The 17,511-nt window shown below is 37.6% G+C and overlaps 1 protein-coding gene across 1 annotated transcript in view; it reads left to right on the top strand.

Annotated features, from left to right (window-relative positions):
- Positions 1-14,163, top strand: part of LOC128553452 (uncharacterized) — a gene marked incomplete at its 3' end in the record, with an annotated part of 29,900 nt that extends 15,737 nt beyond the window's left edge. The window contains exons 7-9 of the mRNA XM_053534602.1: positions 39-314; positions 7,762-8,148; positions 13,699-14,163. Coding sequence (XP_053390577.1) covers positions 39-314; positions 7,762-8,148; positions 13,699-14,163 — 1,128 coding nt within the window. The remainder of the gene's footprint in view (positions 1-38; positions 315-7,761; positions 8,149-13,698) is intronic.
- Between the last annotated feature and the right edge of the window lie 3,348 nt (positions 14,164-17,511).

Genomic DNA, 17,511 nt, shown 5'->3' with positions numbered 1-17,511 from the left:
TATTATTTCTGGTAATGATGTTGCCTATTGTAATTCAGAAATAGAAGAAACTAAACAATTAGATGAATTGAATGATGTCTGTGGTGGGGACTGGCAATACCTTGCATTGCTTATGCCAACAGCTGATAAGAAGGAGATGCTTGGATTAGATGACAAAAATGCAAAACAGGTCACCATCACATACATTGTTCAGGATATGATACAAAGAAAACAGTCATTTACAGTGATAATGAAAGATTTGATTGATAGAATACGAAGGATTGTATCAAAGGAAGTCCATTGGGCATGTTTAATTGTCAGGCTCAAACAAACTGGTGAGTTGATGTTTTTAAAATTATACATGAATGAAAGAATGAAAGGAGAGTAAATTTTATGTCCCCATTTTAGGCTGGTTTTGAAAAAAATGATTATTATGTTATGGCAGTATCCATCTGTCCATCATCTTTTTCCTTTTACACACTTTAAGGAACTATTACAGCTACAGCTTTCAAACTATATGATGACTAAACTGAGGATTCCTATTGTTTTAGGGTCAATAAATAAAAGATGTAGAAGTCAGGGGAGACATAAACTGTATGCCTGTCCATCACAATTTTGTGTGTACATAACCCCTCGAGTTTCCATCGAATTCAAATAAAACTTGGTGTTTGTCATCAACATAAAATGGGTAAATGCATATTTTCAGGAAAATGATTTTTTATTATTTGAGCTCACCTGAGCCAAAGGATCAGGATGAGCTATTGTGATCGCTCACCATCCGGCATCCTTCCAGATTTTCCTTTGAACAGCATCTCCTCCTAAACCATCAGGTCAATTTTGATGAAACTTTACAGGGATGTTCCTTGGATGATCTTCTTTAAAAATTGTTTAAGAATTGAATTCCATATAGAACTCTGGTTGCCATAGCAACCAAAAGGAAAAATTTTAAAAAATTTCTTTTTCAAAATCACAGCCCATAGGGCTTTTATATTTGATATATAGTATCATCTTGTGGTCCTTAAACAAGGTTGTTCAAATTATTCATTTGGGGTCAAATATGGCCCCGCCCTGGGGATCATATGGTTTACAGGGGCGTAGCTAGGCATTAGAAAATGTGTACGCAAGCATTCTAGGGGTTTTTCGTTTGCTAGAACGTTTTTGGTGCAATCTGGGAGTATTTTCACAAGAAATAGAGTCAGTAAAACGTGTTAAATACATGTGCTTATTTTCCAAAGTGGAGTTTTTGACATTACAAGTGAAAATTGTCATTTAAATCTTTTTCGTTTCAAAAAATGCAGAGAAAACATTTAAATGCTCACTTCCGCGATGTCTTCCTAATTACGTTTCTCCAACAATAATGATTTTTTAAAAATTAATTTCACCAAAAAATGATATTTCGGCCTGGTTAATAATGTTAACTTAAATTTAGTAGTATAACTTTAATTTGTATAAAGTCGTGTAAAATTATTATGTGCATATTATTCTGATGGTAGAATTGACGGATGTAAAATATAGTTCAGTTCATTCAAAAAATAAGCGCCAATTTCCTACTCTTCCTTCTAGTGAAGTTATCTAGAACAGACTCGCTGTTCAGTACATTTTCCGGTAAACGATTAACAGCCCAAGTCCCGACAGCGTGTCAGTGGTCATTGTGTTCAATGTCTTTACTCGTCTCAATATACTGAACGATCGTTGATACTGGAATACTAACACAGAGTACAATACAATTAGAGGATATAGGTCTTGCAGTGCTGCTTTGAATAATGGTATCTGGCAAGCTGAATGGAATGTCTGTCTCAATGGCGCCCTCCCACCTATGGAAAATCAGGTGGCAACAGTGTTTGATTAAATATTTCAACGAGATTATTATGTTTCCAGTTAATACACTGAACCGCTTTCAAAACGCCCCACTTATATAGAATTGTATGCATTATAAGTAAAACACACACTACAAAAATGAAAGTCACAAGATGACACAAAATGTGTAAAAGTAAGGAACTTTGCCTTAAATGCTGATCAAATCAGCGAATATTTTTCATCAAAATGGTTTTAAATGCATTTGTCATTAACTATTAAACATTAACATTGAACTTTAGGTGTAAACCAAAAGGCTCTCTTTACTGCTATTTCTTTTTAGATTTGGAAAAACAGCGTAAAATTTTGAATCCTTTGAAATATTTTACCAAAATAAAATATCATTTCATGTTAAATAAAATCAACCGTCCTGTAGAATGTATGTCGTAAATTAACCTCGTATCACCTAACTTTACTTACGCTACCGGTAGCCTTTCCGCAATAACTTTAAACCTACCAAAAAGAACTGAATACATTTTTCAGGGAATTTAGAACAATGTATAAGATAACGTTTGATACAAAATGAACAATGAAATAAGGCTAGCAGATTTTATCACTATCTAATCCGATGAAACCCTAGTTTTTTCAAAGTCGCAAATAGCCAAAAATTATGCTACAGTAGTTACTAGCGCGAGTGTTAATGGTTTTCATTAGAAATATTCTTGCAAATTCAAAATAAATTGAATCCTGATGATCTAGTACGTGACTGAAACACTGGAGATTTTTGAATATTCAAATATGCATTGATAATTTTAATACACACACGACATCGTTTCATGAGACAGAACATCACGTGTCATGTGGTTGAAAATTTTATATTTCCTAATGTCCAAAGATAATGATAACAATTTACATGTTTATTAAATGTACTGAGAACTATATTGGTAGCAATTAAATGATTTTTTTTTTTAAATTAGGAATGTTGACTTTCACGTCATGAGTTGTATTTATTGGAAATAATTGCAACTTTGCAAATCATCGGGGCTTCCTCAAATAAAATACAAAAGGTTCAAATTACGGAAATGTTTGTTGTTAGTTAGTTTTCCTTCAAACAATGCCTGATACCCCCTCCCCCTTCAGTTTTTATTGCATTTTTAGATTGTTTGTGTTTTTAATTTTTGAGGACCATGTGTACTCAACTGCGTTTTTTGTGTATAGGTAGCTACGCGCCTGGCTTACATAGACTTATATAGTGAATACGTTGAAAATCTTCTTGTCTGAAACCACAAGGCATAGAGCCTCAATATTTGCCATGTGACATCATCTAATAGTCCTCTATAAAGATTGTTCAAGTTATGCCCCGCGGGTGAAAAGAGGCCCCATTCCAGGGGTCCTAAGTTTTATATAGACTTATATAGGAAAAAAACGTTAAAAATTTTCTTGTCTGAAACCACAAGACCTAGGCCATTGATATTTGGTATGTAGCATTGCCTTATGAGTTAAATAGGAAAAAATGCCTTCTGATCATATTTCCTAGACTGTTTTATTTTTATAACCTGATGACGCCCTAGGGGTCACTTGATTTTACATAGGAAAATCTTCAAAAAATTTCTAAAAATAAACCAAAAGGCCTAGAGCTTATATATTTGACATGTAGCATTGCCTAATGGACCTCTAGAAAATTTGTTCAAATCATGACCCCCGGGGTCAAAATTGACCCCGCCCCTGGGGTCACTTGATTTTACATAGGAAAATCTTCAAACAATTTCTAAAAATAAACCAGAAGGCCTAGATCTTAGATATTTGACATGTAGCATTGCCTAATAGACTTCTACAAAATTTATTCAAATCATGACTCCCAGGGTCAAATTGACAATGCCCCATGGGTTTACTTGATTGTAGATAGAAAAATCTTCAAAATTTTCTTAAAATAAACCAGAAAGCCTAGATCTTAGATATTTGACATGCAGCATTGCGTAGTGTACCTCTACAAAATTTGTTCAAATCTTGACCCCTAGGGTCAAATTGACCCAGCCCCAGGGTTCACTTGATTGTACATAGGGAAGTCTTCATAAATTTGCTAAAGATAAACCAGAAGGCCTAGATCTTAGATATTTGATATGTAACATTGCCTAGTAGACTTCTACAAACTTTGTTCAAATCATGACCCCCGGGGTAAAATTTGCCCCGCCCCAGGGGTTATTTAATTGTACATCGGAAAATCTTCCAAAAAATTTCTAAAAATCATCAGTTTGACATTTGAAACATGTAGCTCATATTACTCAGGTGACCGCTTGATGTCCGTCGTCCGTCAACAATTTCTAAAAAAATCTTCTTCTTGAAAACCACTGGATAGAATTACACCAAACTTCACAGGGATGGTCCTTGGGTGGCCCCCTTTCAAAATTGTTCAAAGAATTGAATTCCATACAGAACTCTGGTTGCCATGGCAACCGAAAGGAAAAAAACTTTAAAGATCTTCTTCTCAAAAACCAGAAGCCCTAGAGCTTAGATATTTGGTGTGAAGCATTGCCTAGTGGACCTCTACCAAGTTTGTTCAAATCATGACCCCGGGGTCAAAATTGACCCCGCCCCAGGGGTCACTTGATTTTACATAGGAAAATCTTAAAAAATCTTCTTCTCAAAAACTAGAAGCCTAGAGCTTAGATATTTGACATGTAGCATTGCCTAGTGGACCTCTAATAAAGTTGTTCAAATCATGACCCCGGGGTCAAAATATACCCCGTCCCAGGGGTCACTTGATTTTACATAGGAAAATCTTTAAAAAAAATCTAAAAATAAATCAGAATACCTAGAGCTTAGATATTTCACATGTAGCATTGCCTAGTGGACCTCTACAAAATTTGTTCAAATCGTGACCCCCTGGGTCAAAATTGACCCCGCCCTAGGAGTCACTTTATTTTACATAGGAAAATCTTCAAAAATTTTATAAAAGTAAACCAGAAGGCCTAGAAAGAACTTAGATATCTTACATGTAGCATTGCCTAATTTGTTCAAATCATGACCACTCGGGTCAACATGACCTTGCCCCAGGGGTCACTTGATTTTACATAGGAAAATCTTCAAAAATTTTCTAAAAATAAAACCAGAAGACCTAGAGCTTAGATATTTGACATGTAGCATTGCCTGGTGGACCTCTACAAAAGTTGATCAAATCGTAATCCCAGGGGTCAAAATTGACCCCGCCCTATGGGTCACTTTATTTTACATTGGAAAATCTTCAAAAAAATTTCTAAAAATAAACCAGAAGGCCTAGAACTTAGATATTTCACATGTAGCATTGCCTAGTGGACCTCTACAAAATTTGTTCAAATCATGACCCTGCCCCAGGGGTCACTTGATTTTACATAGCAAAATCTTCAAAAATTTTCTAAAAATAATAAAAAGAATATTACATATGTGATTTTCCACATCGAATTTATTCAACTTGTTTTATAAATTCAGTATGAAAAGACACTCATGTTACATCTTCTATGCAAAGGTCAGACCAATATGAGTCCTTGTTTTGCTTTTTATGCCCCCAGCATCTACTGATCAATACAAGAATGAATTGATACTAATACAGATGTAAACTGTGACCATTCCTCATCTTCAAACATCACGTGACCTCAGTTTGACCTTGACCTCGTTTTGGACTTAGGTGCAAAATTTATCGACAAGGATGCCACTGGGGGCATCAAGCGTTTATTGAACCGGTGCACGACATTACGTCGAAAGACATATGATAGAATAAGACAATTGGTAGAATGGACATCTGATCGAATACAACAAGTGGTAGAATGGATATTTGATAGAAATGATATAAGTGTCGAATTTCGTCGAAAAGTTTTCGAAAACTTGTCGAAATTACCTGTCCAAAACATCAAAGGCAAAGAATGAGTTAAGAACGAAAGTAAGAAAACAAAACAGACTGTATTTGATTTATTATCAGTATAAATCTATAAGTCAATCGAACTTGTCAAAAGAGGTCATACAGTTGTATATTCCTTTACACCGTGGAATGTCTATCAGAGCACATTGATGGTGCTACATGTATTTCTAATAACGGAAGTTGTAAGCAACACCTCGAAGAAAGTCAAAACTCTATCGTCAGATCCGGTGATTAAACGTCCCTTGCATGTTCTATTTTGACATTTCCAGTAAGTTTTTCAACTTTTTTGATCACTTTTGTACTTCCCATAAACATAGCCATCCAAAGTCAATTTCTTGGCTCCCCTTGAACTTGTAAAATAACTTACATTTTTCTCCATTTTATTTCACTTTCAACTAGCCATGTACTATATCACAAGAGAAATGATTTTAAAACCTTGCAAAATCGACAATTATTTACAATGTATTATAACTGTACAATATAGCTCGCAGAGTAATTCTGATTTTCGCTCACCTAGTTAATTGGTCAAATCGCGCGTAACTTATTCTTGAACCGTGTTTTAGGTAATCAAATAGGCCAAAGATCAGGATGCAGACCAGTGCGACACAACGTCAAAAATATCACAAACAATTATTCGGCGAAGTGTCGTATGAATATGTTTCGACCATTTGTCGTATTCGACAATTCTTCCATTCTTTAGTTTGTCCATTTGACTAATTGTCTTATTCTTTTATTTATCTTTCGATGAATGGTCGTAAACCCTTATTGAATGCAGCCTCTTGTTTTTTGCTGAAGCACTCAAGTTTTATTAATCCCCCGCCGTGGCGGAGGGATTATAGGAATGGTCTGCATCCGTCCTTCCGTCCGTCCTTCCTTCCATCCGTCCTTCCGTCCGTAACAAAATCGTGTCCGCTCCATATCTCCTAAACCCCTTGAAGGATTTTCATGAAACTTGGGTCAAATGATCACCTCATCAAGACGATGTGCAGAACCCATGAGTCAGCCTTGTCGGTTCAAGGTCAAGGTCACAACTCAAGGTCAAAAGTTTGAGCCTGCCATTTTGTGTCCGCTCTATATCTCCTTAACCCCTTGAAGGAATTTTATAAAACTTGTATCAAATGATCACCTCATCAAGACGATGTGCAGAACCCATGAGTCATCCATGCCGGCTCAAGGTCAAGGTCACAACTCAACCCGCCGTTACATAACTGAAATACTGTTGAAAAATGGCGTTAAACCCAAAACAAACAAACAAGGTCAAAGGTTTGAGCCTTCCATTTTGTGTCCGCTCTATATCTCTTAAACCCCTTGAAGGAATTTTATAAAACTTGGGTCAAATGATCACCTCATCAAGACGATGTGCAGAACCCATGAGTCAGCCATGCCGGCTCAGGGTCAAGGTCACAACTTAGGGTCAAAGGTTTGAGCCTTCCATTTTGTGTCCGCTCTATATCTCCTAAACCCCTTGAAGGATTTTCATCAAACTTGGGTCAAACAATCACCTCATCAAGGCGATGTGCAGAACTTATGAGTCAGCCATGTCGGCTCAAGGTCAAGGTCACAACTGAAGGTCAAAGTTTTGAGCCTTCCATTTCGTGTCTGCTCTATATCTCCTAAACCCCTAGAAGGAATTTTATAAAACTTGGGTCAAATGATTACCTCATCAGAACGATGTGCAGAAATTATGAGTCAACCATGCCAGCTCAAGGTCAAGGTCACAACTAAGGGTCGAAGGTTTGAGCCTTCCATTTGGTGTCCACTCTGTATCTCCTTAACCCCTTGAAGGATGTTCATCAAACTTTGGTCAAATGATCACCTCATCAAGAACTCATGAGTCAGCCATGTCAACTCAAGGTCAAGGTCACAACTGAAGGTCAAAGGTTTCAGCTCTGTATCTCCTAAACCCCTTGAAGGATTTTCATGAAACTTTGGTCAAATGATCACCTCATCAAGACGTTGTGCAGAATTCATGAGTCAGCCATGTCAGTTTAAGGTCAAGGTCACAGCTAAAATCAAAGGTTTACCCTTTCACTATCCATAGCAGTGGCGGGGGATTTAGCTGTCTTTCAGACTGCCTTGTTTTCTTCTATTTTTAGAGACCCTGAAACTGGATGACTTAACAAAACTTCTTGAGGTGGTAGGGGACTTTGAAACATTATGGGCATTGCTTTCCATGCCATGTCACACACAAGAGAATATTGGCAGAAACGAGAATGAAGTGCGCTTTCCAGATATGAATGAGTTGTTAAAGCAGCTGGACATTATTGTTAGAAAACTAGAGGAGAATGGTAATCTACCCACAGAAGATAGGGAGAAAAACAAGTTATGTGCATTATTATTGCCAGAATTTGAACCATTGCTTGAAATTGCCTTATCTTTAGGAGGAAAGGGGCTGAAGCAAAAATTTAAACGGCTTTCAAGAATGGAAAAAGACAAGGAAAGATTCAACATATATTTGACATCAATGGGGATGGAAATGATTGGTATGTTACTAACTTTTCTCAAAGCAAAATATAATAATGCAATTTTTATGTTCCCGAAGGAGCAGCATATATTTGCTGCTTCGTTTGTGTGAGTTATTGCCATTTGAATTCATAGGAAGCTTCACTCCCAAGAGGAGATGTGCATATTTTCTTCCTTTTTTCAGTTGGATGATTTTTCACTGCGTAATTGCACTTTGATTATTCAGTATTAGTATACTGTAGCAACATTTCTTGCCCAGAGTATACTTAGCTTTTACCATTTGATATCCCGGTATGTCTCACCAGTGTTTAAGTCTGAGACATTATTCATATTTAATCTATGTCCATAAGTGTTCTTTATCTATTGATACAATAGGCAGTTCAACAAAGACGCATATAAAAAAACAATAAAGGGAAATAAGTAACAAAATAAGTACACTCTAAACCCGTTATAATGCTACTCGATATACCGCGGTATTTGTCATAACGCGGTATGCTCTTGGCTCCCGAATTTTCGGGGGTAAAAAAAAAATTAAACCAGTCCGCGGATGTTATTTAATTTGATCATAACCAGCGTTAAAACTACATGTACCTGTGTACATTAACACCTTTGCCATGACAACTATGACAAAAATCAATAATTGTCTGCTAGCTTACTTGTGTGCGTATCGCCTTTGTTAAAGTTTGAATACATGATTGTAGACATGTGACTATTAGGCAATCAGTACTGTGTCAAAATTAGATTGTTTGCATAACAAGCGTGTAACATTGGTCATTCAACTATCAAACCGTTTATGTTTGCACCAATTAAGTGGTTGGCATGAGCATTTGAGTGAATAAAAAATCAAACAACAGGCCCAGTTTTGTAATAAAATGCAGCCGTTTTTCGTAATCATCACATTCAGTTCATCGGAATTAACGAAGATTCGACGCACTGAAAGCCATACCCTTACAGAAGCAAGCCTCTGTGGCGTACATGCTGCGTATTTGCTGTGTATATGCCGCAAACACAGTAGTATGCCAGAGGAGTACATTTTACATACACCGCATGCCGCGTACATGCCGTATACTATTTCGAAGAGTACACAGCATGTACGCAGGAGGTTACTAGTACACTTCAAGTACGCAGCACAGAGTACACTGCATGTACGCAGGAGGGACTTGTACAAGAAAATAGTACACTGCATGTACACCGCAGATACTGTGAAATTTGTGCAGTACACTTCATATATGCGGAAAGTTTTTTTTATAAGTTAAAGTCTGAAGTACACTTCATATACGCAGGAGAGACTTGTTCATTTTCTTTTGGTGTTTATACTTAGAATTTTTTTAGGTAAAAGTCTGAAGTATACATCATGCAGGAAGGATTTGTACATTTTTTTTTGGAAGCAAGAAATTGATTTCCGAGTAACTTTTATCTTAATAGCATAGAATAGTTCAGATTATTCTGAACAATGAAAATTTGCCAAACTATTTGCAATGTTCATTTGTGAAGATTACATCTAAGTGATTTCTGAGCTGCACCTTGCATGCAATGTAAAGTAACACCTGTATATGCAATTATAATGAAAAATTGAGCAGTGAACTGTGTCTTACCCATGCTCCTCAGCATTTATCGCAGATTTGCCATATGCTTTAAGTGCACTTGTTACTGAATGTCCAAAGTCGAATTATTGTGCATTTTAGGTCACTATTTAAAACTGTTAATTTTAAACTAAATATGGTATTTTTGAGCATTATGAATTTTGTTTGATTTAGAAAAGGCTGCACATGCACAGTAAAACCTGTTCTCAGCAGTTTTGCCACAAGAATACATAGCATGTACGCCACAGGAGTATACAGCATGTATGCAGCAGGAGTACACAGCATGTATGCCGCAGGAGTACACAGCATGTACGCCGCAGGGGTAGTACACCGCAGGCTCATTTGCATGTGAAAAGTGTATGTGCCGCGTACATGCTACGTACTATTTCTCCGGTGTACTTCCCGCGTATTAGATTCCTCCAGCGTACATCCTGTGTACTATGTAGTCCACAGCATGTACGCAGCAAGTAGTACGCGGCAGAGCTCATTTGCATGTCAAAAGTGTACTACAAACGTACTATCGGTGTATGTGCGGTGTATATCCTGCAAACTATTTAAAGCCCTTGATTTCAGTACACATCATGTACGCGTCAAATACGTTGTATGTACATAGCAAGAGTACCCGGCAGGCCTTTTTCTTCTGTAAGGGTATTGAGATATCGTATATTAACGACGGTGATTTTACAATTTTCTATCTTATTTATCGATTTTCTTCATGTATTCAACATTAAATTTTTTTTTTTAAGACTGTCCTCGTTTTTTCTCTTTTAGTTACATAAACTCCCATTGCATATGTAATTTTCACGTCCGTGCACTTCTCACACAGCGTTATATGTTTACTTCCGGGATACACAATTCCAACTTTCTTTTAGAATCACAACAAAATGAGAAGCTTACACAACGTTATAATTCTTTTAATGTATTTTTCAGTAGCATTTAAGGTAAATAAATGTCCCGATTATACGATTAGAATTTCTTATGTAACATAAAACAGCGTTCAAAATACATCTAATACATTACCGGGGCCTCCGTGGCCGAGTGGTTTGAGTCGTTGACTTCAAACCATTTGCCCCTCATCGATGTGGGTTCGAAACCTCATTTGGGGCGTAGAATTCTTCACGTGAGGAAGCCATCCAGCTGGCTTACGGAAGGTTGGTGGTTCTACCCGGGTGCCCGCTCGTGATGAAATAGTGCACGGAGAGGCACCTGGGGTCTTCCTCCACCATTAAAGCTGGAAAGTCGCCATATGACCTAAAATTGTGTCGGTGCGACGTTAAACCCAACAAAATAAAATAAATAAATAAATCTAATACATTACCGGTAGGTGGGGTATTGCATATACCGCTTATATGTATACGATCAACCTGCGTTATAAATTTAACCCCGCTAGATCCGTGAGTCTCGAACCTTGGACCCCGACAACAGCGTTATAACGGGGTCCCATTGTATGATAAAGTAATGGTCCATTTGTTGCACTTTCTCTGAATTTCCTCAATCAATATGTGTGTAAGTTGCATATACTCCCTACAGTAGTTTTAAGAGTTATGCACTGAACAAGAAATTTCAATGAATATATATAACTCTAAAAGGTTCTTGCACTTGATATATCATCATGATTGTCATGCTGATCATTGGACATTGGAGCAAAATTTTTGTTATCCCCCCCCCCCCCCTCCTTCCCCTTCAAAGAAGGAGGGGCATATTGTTTTGCAGATGTCGGTCAGTGTGTCGGTCGATCTGTAGGTCAGTCTATATGTAGACCAATTCGTTTCCAGATGATAACTCAAGAACTCTTGGGTCTAGGATCATGAAATTTGATAAGGAGATTGGTCATCACCAGTAGATGACCCCAGTTGATTTTGAGTTCAGTAGGTCAAAGATCAAGGTAACACTGACCTGGAACAGTTAAACGGCTTCCGGATGATAACTCAAGAATGCTTGGGCCTAGGATCATGGAAGTTGAAAAGGAGTTTGGTCATTACCAGCAGATGACCCCTATTGTTTTTATGATCAGTAGGTCAAATGTCAAGGTCACAGTGACAAGGAACAGTAAAACGGTTTCCGGACAATAACTCAAGAATGCTTGGGTCTAGGATCAGGAAAATTGATAGGGTGGTGACCAGCAGATGACTCCTATTGATTTTTAGGTTAGTAGGTCAAAGTTCAAGGTCACATCGGCCAGGAACAGTTAAACGGTTTACAAATGATGACTCATGAACGCTTGGGCCTAGGATCATGAAAGTTGATAGAGAGGTTAATCATGGCCAGCAGATGACCCCTATTGATTTTGAGGTAATTTGGTCAAAGGTTAAGGTCACGGTGACCTGGAACAGGTGATAACTCAAGAACGCCTGGGCCTATGATCATTAAAGTTGAAAGGGAGGTTGGCCATGACCAGCAGATTATCCCTATTGATTTTGATGTCAGAAGGTGAAAGGTCAAGGTCATGCTGATCCAGAACAGTTGAACGGTTTCCTGGTGATAACTCAAGAAGGCTTAGGCTTAGGATCACAAAACTTAATAGGGATGTTGATCATAACCAGCAGATGACCCCTATTGATTATGAGGTCAGTAGGTCAAAGGCCAAGGTCACAGTGACCAAATAGTTTCTGTTCCTTGTGCAATTACTGAATGCATTAAGGGGGGATTTCGCGTTCTACGAGCTCTTGTTAAAATCCATCCATGAATGACAAAGTTAAAGAATGGACAGGAAATTCAGTAAAAGGAGATAATTCAGAAAGTAAGGGAAATTGATATAAGGTTCTTGCATGCGACATGTATTCATGTCATACTGATCATTAGTGTTAAGTTGTTGTTTTTTTTTTAAATCCATCTGCCAGTGACAAAGTTATAGACCAGACTTGAATTCTGAATGGACATTCAATAAATGGACATTCAAAAGTAAGACAGGTAAATGTATAGTTGTATAGTTCTTGCATGTGACACATTGTCATGCCATACTGATCATTTATGCCAAGTCTGTTTGAAAACAAATCCATGAACAACACGGACAACACAATTACAGACCGGACACAAATTTGGGACAAATGAACAAATGGATGGACCTAAGCACAGACATTGCAATTACTATATGCTGTTTGAGAGGTGGGATTGGCAGAGGGGGAGGGGGATAAAAATAGGAATTTTATACATTTATTATGTCTCCCACCACACAGTGGTGTGGGAGACATATTGATTTACTCCAGTCTGTGTGTGTCTGTCTGTCTGTCACAAAGCTTGTCTGCACTCTAAAGCCGAACATTTCTCATCTGATCTTCACCAAACTTGACCAAAATGTGTTTGACCATGAGACCTCAGCCAAGTTCGATAACTAGCCAAATCCACCCAGGCACTTTTAAATTATGGCCCTTGAATTGCTGATTGGATCCATTCATCACAGCCATAGAGAGAAACTAGGCATTTTTCAATGGGGCCTATTCATCAAAGCCATCGAGAGAAACTAGACATTTTTCAATGTTGCAGTTGTGGGCGCTTTTCTTACTCCTCTGTGTGTGTGTGTGTTACAAAGCTTAACTGCATTCTTAAGTCAAACATTTCTCATCCGATCTTCACCAAACTTGAACAAAATGTGTTTGACCATAAGACCTCGGCCAAGTTCGATAACTAGCCAGGACACTTTATGGCCATTGAACATAATTACCAACATCTACTGTGCAGCATTGTAGACCGGTTACTCCACTCCACTACTGTCAGACAGCATTGTAGACCCGCACAGCATTGTGGACCAGTTTCCACTACCAACGCAGCATTTTAGACCGGTTACTCCAACATGTGAATAACAATAGGCCACAAACAGTATACACAGACAGACTTACTATTCAGACAATTAGTCAGTTATGGGAGACATGTGCTTTTCTCAAAAGCACCTCTAATTTGTATTTAATTTTGTGGGTTATTGCAGTCCTAAAAGACAAGGAAATTAGTCTCATACAAGTTACATTACTTTTATTTTTTGTATGATTTCAGAGTCAAAGGAAATACTACTGGTAGATAGACCACATTCAGAGTGCCTTTTTGAAACTCATTATATAGAAAACTGTAAAATGGTAGGAATGCCAATAAATAGGCATGGATGGGGGGCAGGTACACTTGGATTTCCCATAGTCAGGAAAGGGAGCAACAATGCATATGCTATTACCAGTAGCCATGTGATGTTAATTGGAGAAGATGTGGATTTACCAACAAATAGCAGTCGCTCAATAAAGATAGAGCATCGGCTCTGCTGGTTTAGAAAATGTCAGCTTCACTGCTATCAGTCAGATATTGAGATTGGTTTTGTTGTATTTGGATACTGTGAGCTTGGAAATAGGGAAAAAACTGGAGTTGAAGTTGTGGTGCTGCAAATGGTGGAAAAACGACAACATATAACAGAGAATTATATACAGTACAAAAATCTACAGAATTTGCTCATTTCAAACTGGGTATTCTTAGGTAAGTAAGCCAAAGTCATTTATAGCATTCAAGCATTAAGACAATGATAAAAACTTGTGTTGATTTTCTCTTCATATACAGTAAATTTTCAGTCAGCTGGGTGCAGTCTTAAAAAAAAGTTACAGCACTTTTATTAGTGATAACTGCCTAACCAGAAGTGTGCAGAAATAGTATCATGTGCTTTAGTTTACATTAATTAGCAGTAAACATTTGGAAATACACTAGCTGATCTCATTTTTAGCACAAGGTGAACTCTTGTGATTGCCCTTTGTCTGTCATCTGTCCATCCACAATTTCTTGTGAAAACGATAGGGACCGTGTTTAACAATTGATTTTCAAACACAACTTGTATTGGCATAATATCTTGTTCCATTCGAAAACTGGCTAGATTCCTTCATGGGTTCCAGAGTTATGCTATTTTGACTTGTGAACATGAAAGAGACCACATTTTGCAAGTGATTTTTATCAAACTTGCACACAACTTGCATTGGCATAATATCTCAGTTTCTTTTAAAAACTGGAAACTGGCAAGATCCCATCATGGGTTCCAGAGTTAAGGCTCCTTAAAGGGCCAAAATTTGCTATTTTGGCTTTTACAGCCATTTAGAGACTTCATTTATTAGCTAATCTGACTTTTGTGCCAACTGTGAGTGGTGGGGGACATATAGATTTGGTCTTGTCCATGCGTCCGTCCGAAGTTCGTGATGCACCTAGCTCATAAAGTATTTGATATAAATTAATGAAACCTTGCATTAGTCTTAATCATGATATAAACTTGCGCACCTCCTATTTTTAATCTAGGTCCGCGCACTATTTCTAGAGTTATGGCCCCAGAAATAGTCAAAAATGCACATTTTCACCTTGTGACAGGCCAAGCTCAAATAGTATTGATATAGATTCATGAAACCTTGCATGAGTCTTAATCATGATATGAACTTGTGCACCTCTTATTATCCCCCGACAAAAGTCGGAGGGATATAGTTTTGGCGTTGTCCGTCCGTCCTTCCGTCCGTCTTTCCGTCCGTCCGTCCTTCCGTCTTTCCGTCCGTCCGGAGCCATATCTAGGAAATGGTTGGGAATATTTATTTAAAACTTCATATACATGTTCACCACAATGAGTTCTTGCGGCCCGTCAAGTTTCAGTCAGATTGCCCAAGTAACACCAGAGTTATGGCCCTTAGAAGTTTCTAGTGTTAACTATATAGGGTACTATAAATATGGCAATTTCTGCATCATAACTTTTGATATATTTGACCTAGAACTATGAAACTTAAACAGAATTTAGATCACCATAATGTGGTTGTGTACAAACAATTTCATTTGGATTTATTTGTAAATTAAGAGTTATTGCCCTTTAATTGTATAAAAATCCACATATTTGTACATAACAAACTTACCATTTGGTAGAATTTCATTTAATTTCTTTCATTCTTTTCCATGAACATTTATTGTAAACATGTGAAGTTGTGTACCCACACCTGGTCACCCCCTTACCTTGATCACACACCTCCCCCCCTATCCCCCCGACCCCCCCCCCCCCCCCCCCCCCCCCAAAAAAAAAAAAAAAATTCATTCCTTACTTTAGACTTTTTTCAAACAAACTTCATATACATGTTCACCACTATGAGGTTATGGGGCCCATCAAGTTTCAGACAGATTGCCCAAGTAACACCAGAGTTATGGCCCTTACAAGTTTAGGGTACTATAAATCTATAGATATGCCAATTTCTGCATCATAACTTTTGATATATTTGACCTAGAACTATGAAACTTTAACAGAATTTAGAGCACTATAATGTGGTTGTGCACAGACAATTTTGGACGGATTTATTTTTGTAACTTCAGAGTTATTGCCCTTTAATTGTCAAAAAATCAACATATTTGTACATAACAAACTTACCATTTGGCAGAATTTCATTAAATTTCTTTCATTCTTTTCTGTGAACATTTATTATAAACATGTGAAGTTGCGCACCCACACCTGGTCACCCACTTGCCTTGGTCACACCCCCTCCCCCTCCCCCCCCCCACCTCCCAAATTTTTTTTAATTTTTTTCATTTCTTATTTTAGATTTTTTTTCAAACCTTCCAAGTTGTACCATTCCCCCACCTCACTTCTCCACCCAGTCATGCCCACCACTGATCATGCATCCTCTGCCCCCCCCCCCCTCCAACTCCACCCTTTTACCTTTTTTTTTTTTCATTTTTAATTTTCAATCAATATTTATAATCAACATGTGAAATTTTGTTTCCTCTCCCGTTCCCCTGCACCCCCACCCCCTAAAAAAATATATATTTCCATTCCTTTTTTTTTTTTTAAATGTTCAAACCTTCAACATGTTAAGTTGTGACTGCACAAACCTTGCCCTCAGCCATGTTCAAGATATCTTACCTGTGTTCTCTTAAGGACATCTGATCTTTTAAGTTCAAATGTACATGTAAAACAGCAACACCTGGTGCCAAACCACTCAAAGACAATATTTCATTCCAGTTAAACTTCAAGCTCACATTTCAATTAACTGCATTTAATTTTAAAAGCTAACCTTGTTACAGTAAGCATATCCCATTCAAAATAAATTCTTTAGTCAGGATCAAAGTATCATACATTTATTATGTACTCTTTAATTAAACATTTGTTTTCTGTTAAATTGATTTTGACTAATGAAATTATTTGCTTCTTATTAACATCCTTAACTTTTTGCCGGATATATCTTTTTGCCATTCCTCACCACAAACCCTTTCGGCGGGGGATACCAATTCATCGAATTCGCTTGTTTTTCATTTTGGTGTGCCCCCTATTTTTAGCTCACCTGTCACAAAGTGACAAGGTGAGCTTTTGTTATCGCGCAGCGTCCGTCGTCCGTCCGTGCATGCGTCTGTGCGTAAACTTTTGCTTGTGACCACTCTAGAGGACACAGTTTTCATGGGATCTTTATGAAAATTGGTCAGAATGTTCATCTGGATGATATCTAGGTTAAGTTCGAAACTGGGTCACGTGCGGTCAAAAACTAGGTCAGTAGATCTTAAAATAGAAAACTCTTGTGACCTCTCTAGAGGCCATATTTTTCACAAGATCTTCATGAAAATTGGTCAGAATGTTCATCTTCAAGTTGATGATATCTAGGTCAAGTTCGAAACTGGGTCATGTCCGTTCCAAACCTAGGTCAGTAGGTCAAATAATAGAAAACCTTGTGACCTCTGTAGAGGTCGTATTTTTCATGGGATCTGCATGAAAATTGGTCAGAATGTTCATCTTGATGATATCTAGATCAAGTTCGAAACTGGGTCATGTGCGGTCAAAAACTAGGTCAGTAGGTCTAAAAATAGAAAACCCTTGTGACCTCTCTA

This window comes from Mercenaria mercenaria, unplaced genomic scaffold, assembly GCF_021730395.1.
Source record: "Mercenaria mercenaria strain notata unplaced genomic scaffold, MADL_Memer_1 contig_3839, whole genome shotgun sequence".
NCBI classification, from domain to species: Eukaryota; Metazoa; Mollusca; class Bivalvia; order Venerida; family Veneridae; genus Mercenaria; species Mercenaria mercenaria.
Note: the sequence above shows the minus strand (reverse complement) of the source record. Positions and strands in the feature narration are given on the sequence as shown.